The 9,141-nt window shown below is 37.1% G+C and overlaps 1 protein-coding gene across 2 annotated transcripts; it reads left to right on the plus strand.

The window, feature by feature from the left end:
* The first annotated feature begins 2,755 nt into the window (after window positions 1–2,755).
* LOC144518760 (uncharacterized) lies at window positions 2,756–6,411 on the plus strand. 2 transcript variants are annotated; one of them, XM_078251671.1, is made up of 7 exons: window positions 2,756–2,861; window positions 4,033–4,155; window positions 4,348–4,464; window positions 4,726–4,782; window positions 5,033–5,146; window positions 5,939–6,052; window positions 6,203–6,411. In XM_078251671.1, exons 2-7 carry the CDS (start codon window positions 4,033–4,035, stop codon window positions 6,245–6,247), a joined length of 570 nt encoding a protein of 189 aa, XP_078107797.1. In that variant the 5' UTR covers window positions 2,756–2,861; the 3' UTR covers window positions 6,248–6,411. The 2 variants fall into 2 exon arrangements, with proteins under 2 accessions (XP_078107797.1, XP_078107806.1); XM_078251680.1 differs by lacking the exon at window positions 2,756–2,861 and adding an exon at window positions 2,881–3,058.
* The last annotated feature ends 2,730 nt before the right edge of the window (window positions 6,412–9,141 follow it).

Raw genomic sequence — 9,141 nt, forward strand, 5'->3', positions numbered from 1 at the left:
GTAAATAATGAATAACATTCATTTTTGTGACCATATGAAGTCAACTAAAAAAAAGCACTGCTAATCTTTTGAGAGCTGATGTATTGTGTAATACTGTGTTACTGCTGCTCATTCAAACGCACTTATAGCCATTTTAAGCTTTATTATGAACCTCTTCTCAAACCAGCCGCCTCCCACTGCACTAAGAGGCGGCAGTTTTAGCATATGACCACTAAAGCAAGAGATCAACATGCAGTATTTTAGGACAGCTAGATGGATTACTTGACTCTTTCCTGATAATGTCAGCCGTTAATGTCATTTTGTTTCATTTGGCGTCTCATTGGCATCAAGATGGTTATTTACATGAAAGTTCATGTTAAAACACAATTGGATAATTGTTTGTTTTTTTGCAGTTTTGAATACCTGACAGCTTCAAGAAAAGGGAGAAAAAAAAATGATGTTGCTACGTCCCTCCAGAGTTTTAATCATTGTGTCTGAGTCTGTTATACTGCTATATTCTCTTAATGCATAGGGTAGAAATGTCTGATGCTGTACTGTGATTGATTTTGACTAAAAGAAAACTAATGAGGAACTAACCTTTAATCGAAAACTGTTGATGTTCACGTCTTTTGGGGAACAGTGTAATTTGTGTAAGAGAAAAAAGAGGCAGAGGACGCATGGTGTGGTAATGCTATAAATGCATATTTACGTGGATGTAACAATCACTGTCTTGTCACCTTTGTAGGGATGTACATTGCTTCAGTATTTATTAGTTATTTGTATGGTCAAACATGCACAGATGTGTACACTTGTAATTATTTAAGCCAAAAGCACACTCTGATCTGTGTGAGGTCACTTAATTTGATGCTAGAAAGATCCTTCTGCCTTGTAGTATTGTAATTATAGCATAAAGATCTCTAATTGTACAATGAAATATGGAAGTCAAAAGTAAGAGATGGTTTTTCTTCTCAATGTACACAATGCTCTTCCCAAACTTTTAAAGTAAATCTGTTTAATGATTATCATCTGCTTCTTTCTGTGAAAGATCTAGTAAAACTCTTGACCAGTTATGCAGTCTGTCCCTGTGTTGACATGGATCTTGTTCCAGTTTGTTGTCCCATGTAAAGATTATGTTTAAGCCGCAGTGTGCAGTACAAGCTATTGTTAACAACGTAGTTTGAATAAATCTGTACAATGGACACATTTTTCAATAAACTCAACGGTGATTGCTGCTTTGTGTTACACTTCTTGTTTACACTTCCATTCTGCATGAGTATTTTTTTCACTTTTGTTACTATACTATACTGCTAATGCGTTTGTACATTTATTAATGTGCAATATTGAATGCAGAAGGAAACACTGAATCTTTCTTGACATGTTTTATTAAAATACTTCACATATATCTTTTCTTTCCACTCTGCCCTTTTTACCGCAATTCTTTTTCATGGATAGAGCAAAAACACAAAAGCATACAGCTGTGTCAGATTTGGAAACACAGGAAACCGTGTCTCTCTTTCCTTCTCTCTCAAACTATTTCTTCACAATCCTTCTACTTCTCCATTTCCTATGTGAATGGATCAACACACCACACACACACACACACACACACACACACACACACACACACACACACACACACACACACCCTCCCCATGAGTAAAGGAAATTGGGGCTCTCTTTCGGGAGTCAAACATTTTCGGACTGGTAAAGCAAGAGTTACTCATGTTGTTGGTTTTTTGTTTCTATAAAAATGCTTCGGCCCCCACTGTAATTAACAGAGTTTCTTTTCTATTCTACAAAATACAGCACTGGATACTACTAACGGTTAACTATTTACTTAATATAGTACAAATCATTTTAGGTTGTGTGTAAAAGTAAACATAAAGGGACAGCTTGATTGACACACGAAAAACAACAGCATCGGTCGTCTCAGTGGCATTGCTCCAGTGCCGCAGGAAATTCCGCCGGATGTCCCTGATTTAGGCCAGATGTCCCTGATTTAGGCCAGATGTCCATTACCTTCCAGTTTCTTTGTGTTGACATTTTAAACTCTGGGCGATTCTCCGATCTCTGCAGGGTAAATCCAGACAGCTAGCTAGACTATCTGTTGAATCTGAGTTTTCTGTTGCACGTCTAAAACAACCTTTGAACGTACACGTTCCACCTAAACACGTTCCTTCCTGAGGCTATTTTGCAGAGGTGCCATTGCTTCGTGCAGCACTTAGCGGCGCCCAAGACAATTGTGATTGGTTTAAATAAATGCCAATAAATCACGTTTTTCTCCCATCCCAGAATGCTGTGTGGACTAGCCAGACCCTCCTCCGCAGCGCTGTGAAGGAAGGTCTGGCAATGTGAGAACCTTTAAGTGACAAAGATCTCTATCGAGGTTGGTAAATATCTGTTCACTTAGGCCTACATAATAATCCGCATTTGAATGATGATGCAAAGCTTAATTTAGAAATAGTGGAGGGCCAAATAGGCCATTACTAAATTTTATTTTAACTGAACTGAATTAAACTGAAACAGCTTGAATCAGCAGATTCATAATATTCAGCTTTACCCACTAATAGGAACGCCATCATTTCACTCTGTGATTCACCACAGCAAATCACTCTGCAACGCTAAACAATTACTAACAGTCAGATTTTATATTATTTATGACCTAAAACAATACAGCAAATGAAGTTAATCTACAAGAAAAACAATTGTAAACCCTCTCAATCATGAGTTACAACAAGCCCATAAACATAGGCTACTGGTTGTGTTCAAAATGAACCGATCGTTTAGCAATTCCCCTTCACGTTGCTCGGCTGCTCCAGATGTGAACGTGATGTGAGTCTTTACAAGACTGAACTACAGCAGCGACCACGGGACTACACAAGGTCTGGCTCTCATTTTGTTCTCTAACAGATGTTGTTGTTCGTAACAAGTTCGTCTGGGATTTGACACTTAAATACAACTCGTGTCCACGTTACATTATTATGTAAAAAGTTAGTTTAAATTCACATCGCATTACTACAAAACGTTTTCATCTCTGCAACTTCAGAGGAGTGGAGGACAAACTTCTTTCGAGACAAATGTGTGTTGTTTACTTAGTAGGCCTAACTTACATGATTATCAGCTTTGCTTGATGTCAACATTAGTCCGACATGTTGGAGATATCTAACATACAGGCAGACCGCTTAAATCCCAAACCTTTTCCTGTTACTAGCATGTTGTGCGGTGTCTAAATCTACTCCGACCGTAGGTGTTAAGCTTGAACTATGTTTCTGGGGGTATTTTGTCGTTGTTCTAATCTTGTATTTACTGCTGCACTGGAAAGTTACATTTTTAACACGTTGTTATTTTAAAGGTATTTTTTTTTAAAGATTAAACATGACGTGTATTTTGTTCAACGACACATCCCATGAGTCTTAGCCATTGGCCTGCTGTCAGAGCTTGAACGCTTTTTAAGTCAATAACATACATGTGTGACTTTTGTGATTTTGACATTGGACTTTGCAATATATAGGCCCTATTTAAGCATAAAGAAAGCAAATGTATTTTTAAACTAAACAGGCTGATTTAAATGTAGGCAATTAAAATATGAATAAAACAGATACAGTGTACCCAATTTGATTTAGGGTTCAGAGCAGATCTTGCTGGTTCAAATTATAAATAAAAATCGAATTTGTCACTTTGTAAAGAAACATGCTTATCGATTCCTGAAAGTTACTTTTCATCAGCAAATTCTTGGATTTATTGCACTTTCATTTACATTTCAGGTTTCATGTCATTCAATGCCCCCACAAAAAGGTTACTAAAGCTTTACAAAATACAGCTGTGATGCACATGGATGGATACTGAACGAGCCTACCGGGCACAGGCACAGGGGCCCATAGCGTCAGGGGCCCTGACCATAAAATATAGCTCCTTCCTAGGGAGGAAATATCATCTGCCTGAAAAAACATTTCCCTAAATCATGGATAAGAACCAGAATCGATTGGCAGAATATAAATGTCAGTCAGACTTGACTCCCTACATATTAATATTTTCAATCTATTTGTCCCCAAGATGTCTGCTGAGCTCTACTGTGTGAGTGAACCAGGTGGAAATAATGCAAGTCTTCAAAGCACCACAGTGGGAGGCAGCAAACCTTTACACCGCTTCTTGAAGGGGCAACCCAAGATTATTGGCGTGAGACACACACACACACACACACACACACACACATGCGCCAACACCTAAATACTTATTGATTATGATGTAACACAGTATTTTGCAAAGTCAAAGATTTAAGAATCAGGCCTAATGAGTCTGTGTTACAGACAATACATATTCAAATAAAACAGAGGTGATGAGCTGATGATTGAAGTTGTTTTCTCTTAGATCATCGTGCTGGTCATGGGCTCGTCTTTCTTCACCGTTTCCATAGCGATCATACCAGACTACTTTAGTTCATTCATATGGACAGCCATCCGGCCTGGCTTCTTGATGGGAATACTGGTTGGTAGCACAACAAGAGATTCATCAGTGGATCATTGCAACTTATGGAATCATTTATTTACTAAACAGAAACTAACACAAATCTAGTTTTGACAGGATTTGATCAAGGGCTGATATTCATTTGAGCTCCCTTCAGTAGTTAAGCCCCAATGATAGGCTGTGTTTTTGCTAACATATTTAATAATTACAAACTAATGCAGCCCTGTGGTATCCCAAATTATTAAAGGGATACAATAAATGTTTTTTTCCTTCTCATTGTAGTTCATCATATCTGGGATCATGTATATTCTGACAGACCACAGCCCAACAAAGAAAACCGTAAGCTCTATTGTCATATTTTGAAGCAATACTGGCAAGTTAGAACAATCTATTTAAAGGATCAAGAGAGGCCTGTAAATATTGTAAATGAACAAATATTGCAGATAATTTATTTTATGGCTCTTTGCAGGGTTCTCCATGTTGTCCATATACTGTATATATATATATATATATATATATATATAACTTTTACAAACATTTGTAAGTTTCTGTCTGTTTGTCCTTCATCTTTACTGGTGTCTACATCTAGGTAACCATTTCGTTGGCTCTGAGTATTGTGACCATACTGGGGGCATGTTGGACTCTCTTGGGCATAGTGCCCTCCGTAATTAGATACAGCTACCACAGTAACTCGTCATATCAGGTGATTATTATTTCTTTTATCAATTTTTGATTTGTTGCTGGTTGCATTATCATATTGATCCCAAATCTAAGGAACGTTTTAGTTTTACATGATATTGAACAATCTTAAAAACAACATACAGCCTCAAATGGTCAGCTTTTCAGATTTTGTGACTCTTGAAGACTGACAAACATAACACAATACATTTTAAATGTTGGGTCATAGCACCTATTGTATAAAATATATATAGATATATGCTATATGCTTGCTGTTACCCCATTAAACATATTTACAGTTGATTCAATTATTTTCTTCACGTGGTAAAACATAACCTAATTGGCATCCAGGATTGGCATCACGCCTGTATCTCATTATTTATTAAGTTGCATCATTATTAACAGAGTCCCAAAGTGTTTGATATTAATAAAATAAATAAGACATAAAATAAATATAATATGAATTTCCCAATGACTTTTTGATCGCAGAAACCAATTTTCATCACACAGTCTTCTGCAGAGGCAGTTACATAACCTGCGCTGCCCTGTTTGGCTTGATTGACAGACAAAGACTTTGGGATTAAAAGTTGTGTTATGAAATGAAAACAAATATTTTTGGGGTGAAAAAAATAGCTGTAATTAAATTTAAAAAAGGAACTGAAATACAGAAAGCAGAATGAACACAAACAAATGTCAATAATGGGCTTAATAATAACCACTCTGGTCATCCCTACATTTCAATTTGGTCCACACCACAGCATGGATATCAGTTGTGTTTCTTTATGCATTTCTCATGTGTGAACGTGTGTTTTTCCAGAACATGGAACTGTCTATGGATCTGATCTTCCTGGTTCACAGTATTGTGGGAGCAATTATTTTCATTGTAATGTCATGTCTGGCTGGGGCTTCCCTGCGTTCCACCAAGAGCCAGGTAAAAAAACATAACTTAAACTACTTCACACACATTACAGACTGTGCAAAGAGCTGCACATGTCCCACACCCAAGATAATGGAAAATTACAAGGTGAGTAAGGATCAGTTAAGTCAACTATTAATGTTCTCTTCTTTCTCTTCTCTTTAGGCCATTGTAGTGATGACTGTGCCGGCTGAAATACCAGTTGAATAACAAGCACAAGAGGAAGGTCTAAAGTGTGATAAATTGAGCCGAGTGAAGAAATATAAAGCACACAAACATAGCCAAGCATATATAATTTCTAACTACTGACCACTGGTAACTACAATTTTTTGATGTTGTATATTAATGTAATACAGATAATATGAATATAACTATATGTATTGTCTTGTGGTGTTTCTGTGATCTATTACTACTTCCAGCACCATGTGAGCACTATATTTCCCTCTTTTGAACATTTGCCACCAGATTCAACAGGAAGATGGCATTGAACTTTCCCCACTGCGTCGACAATTAGCTGCTTCTTATTCTGCAGTCTGGCATTGGCTGACTGGCAGCACATTCTGTTTGCACTTCTACATCACAGGACAAAGGTCCGGGTAAAACAAACGTCCCTCTGAGATAATTAAAGAAAACTGTGTGGGATATTTTAATTTCTCAAAACATTCAAATTAGTCAAAGGCAGGCTGAGTTAAGCTTTTTTTGCTGGTTCTGTTGTTACAGTAAGCAAGCGCCATGTTTGGATAAGGCAACCCCCGTAGAAAGGAAAGTTCATTAATAATTTACTAATGCTTGACAGATTAGTCATATTACCATAATAAGAACAACTTTGGGGTTGACAGGCTGTTATTCTTTGCCAGCATGACCTTAATGGTTCAAGCCCGAATTGTTTTTGTGCTGATTTTTTATTTTTATTTAGAAATGTTTGTGCAAATTTCCATGAGATGGTACATCATAAACACAAGACACTTTCACCAATGATTGGAATTTGTTATATGAAATATAGTCTATATCCTTGACGTTCCACTTCCGGGATTGCTCCGGTGCCGCAGGAAATTCCACCGGATGCATGTATTTTTCATTTCCTTCCGCTTTCTTTGTGTTGGAATTTTAAATTCGGGGGATTTATGAGGACTATGGTTGACTGCTCCTCCGATCTCTGCAGGGTAAATTGAGACAGCTAGCTAGACTATCTGTCCAATCTGAGTTTTCTCTCGCACGACTATTAACTAATTAACTAGTTTAGCACCGCCCATGACGATTCTGATTGGTTTAAAGAAATGCCATTAAACCAGAGCACACTTTCCTCCCATCCCCGAATGCTATGTTGAGTAGCCAGACCCTCCTTCAGCGCGCTTTGGAGGAGGGTCTGGCAAAGCCATAGGTGCAAAGCGAGACTAGATGAAATATGACCATAATCAGCCCGATGGGCGCGCTATAATTAAAGGACTTTAATAATAATTTGAACTCCCTAATCATAGGTTTGAAGTACCACATTTTCTGTGGATCATTATTGGACCAAGCTTTTCAAAAGTCATCAAAAGCTGTTGTTGATATCTCATTGCGTTTTGAAGATATTAACTCTGAAACATTTTATTAAAAGAGAGTTTTTTTATTCAAAAATTGAAAATGTAATGTCAACAACTTTAGCCACGAACCTCTTGTAAATCTAAATTGTTGAATACAGAAGAAGACTGTCAGAGCACCTTTCTGTCCCTTACAGAAGACATTTGGCAGAACATGCACAGAACCTCATGGCTGCCCATGACACTTTATTTTTATATATTTTTTACAATGTCAGCTCATGTTCCAGCAGCAATTAAATATAAAAACTATGACACCCAGCGCACTGTCATTACTTACAAAAGAGAGCATGTAAGACAGCCATATCACTTGTACAGTATATGTTGTGATATGAACAGGAAGTGTAATGTTATTCAAAACATGGCATGTTTGCACCCTTCCTGTGTAACTGTCACCATACATTTGCAAAAAGCATTTTGGGTTACTTTTTGATTTTGGATCAATTTACCAAAACAAAGGCAAAACAGGCTACACCTAAGAATATGTAAAACGTATTGTAATGTCTTAAAAATGTGTACACAAGGATCATAAGTGGGAACGGTTTTGATGAATAAAACGTTGAATACCGAATGACATAACAAATCCAACACATTGTGTTTAGGTGGTTCAGATTGTATTTGTAAGTGTTGTCGTGAAAATCTGAAAACTGGAAAAACAAAAACATTGATCAAAAACATGATTCATTACATACACAAATCAGACAAAACTATATATCAGCAGCTGTAAATAATCTCTAATTTGAATCTCTTCTAGATTACACACCCCACATCCCATGAACAAAGGACAAAATGACATGCATAAATAAAGGAATGAAAACGCTGCTAAATGTTCCTTATTTGAGTATCACAACATTACATTATTATTATATAAAAACAAAGAATTGAAGATTGACATTCTATACATACTCTAAACAGGGAATATGAGTCACAATAATGATACGTGAGAGGCAACTCTTTTACAAAACCTTTGTAACTGTTCGACATGCAATACAAAAAGTAACTCATTTCTAATAGTATGTTGTCTGCCAAAGATAACCTCATGATCAATTACAATGCAGTGCCAACTGATGAAGAAAGAGAGACTGGAGATGTTACATTTTAGCAAACTCAAACACTTAAATGCTTTTGTTCACGGAAATAGCCTGGTCCCAAAAAGCTAGATGTTAGCACTCAGAGGGTCAGGAGGAGCTTCTACCCTCAGGCCACTATAATCATAAATGAGGACACTGCTGCTGAAGTGACTCTGGTCATAACTTTGCAAAGTTTTGTTTCGGCCTGTGACTCAGAATTAGGGATCATTGTGTCTATCATTGTTTATACCTCTACTGCTGCACTCTAGGGGAGGATAATCAACAATCAGAAATACATCATCTTTAACAGATTTCTTTTCACTTGAGGGCCGCGAAAACAAGCTGTGAATACAATCAAATATCATCACCTTTCATGTTATACTGTATGGCTAACGTGTTAGCAAACTTTTGCTTATTTACACAACAGGCGGATAAGGAGCAAGATAATCCTGCA

Source organism: Sander vitreus, chromosome 1 (assembly GCF_031162955.1).
Source record: "Sander vitreus isolate 19-12246 chromosome 1, sanVit1, whole genome shotgun sequence".
In the NCBI taxonomy this organism is placed as follows: Eukaryota; Metazoa; Chordata; class Actinopteri; order Perciformes; family Percidae; genus Sander; species Sander vitreus.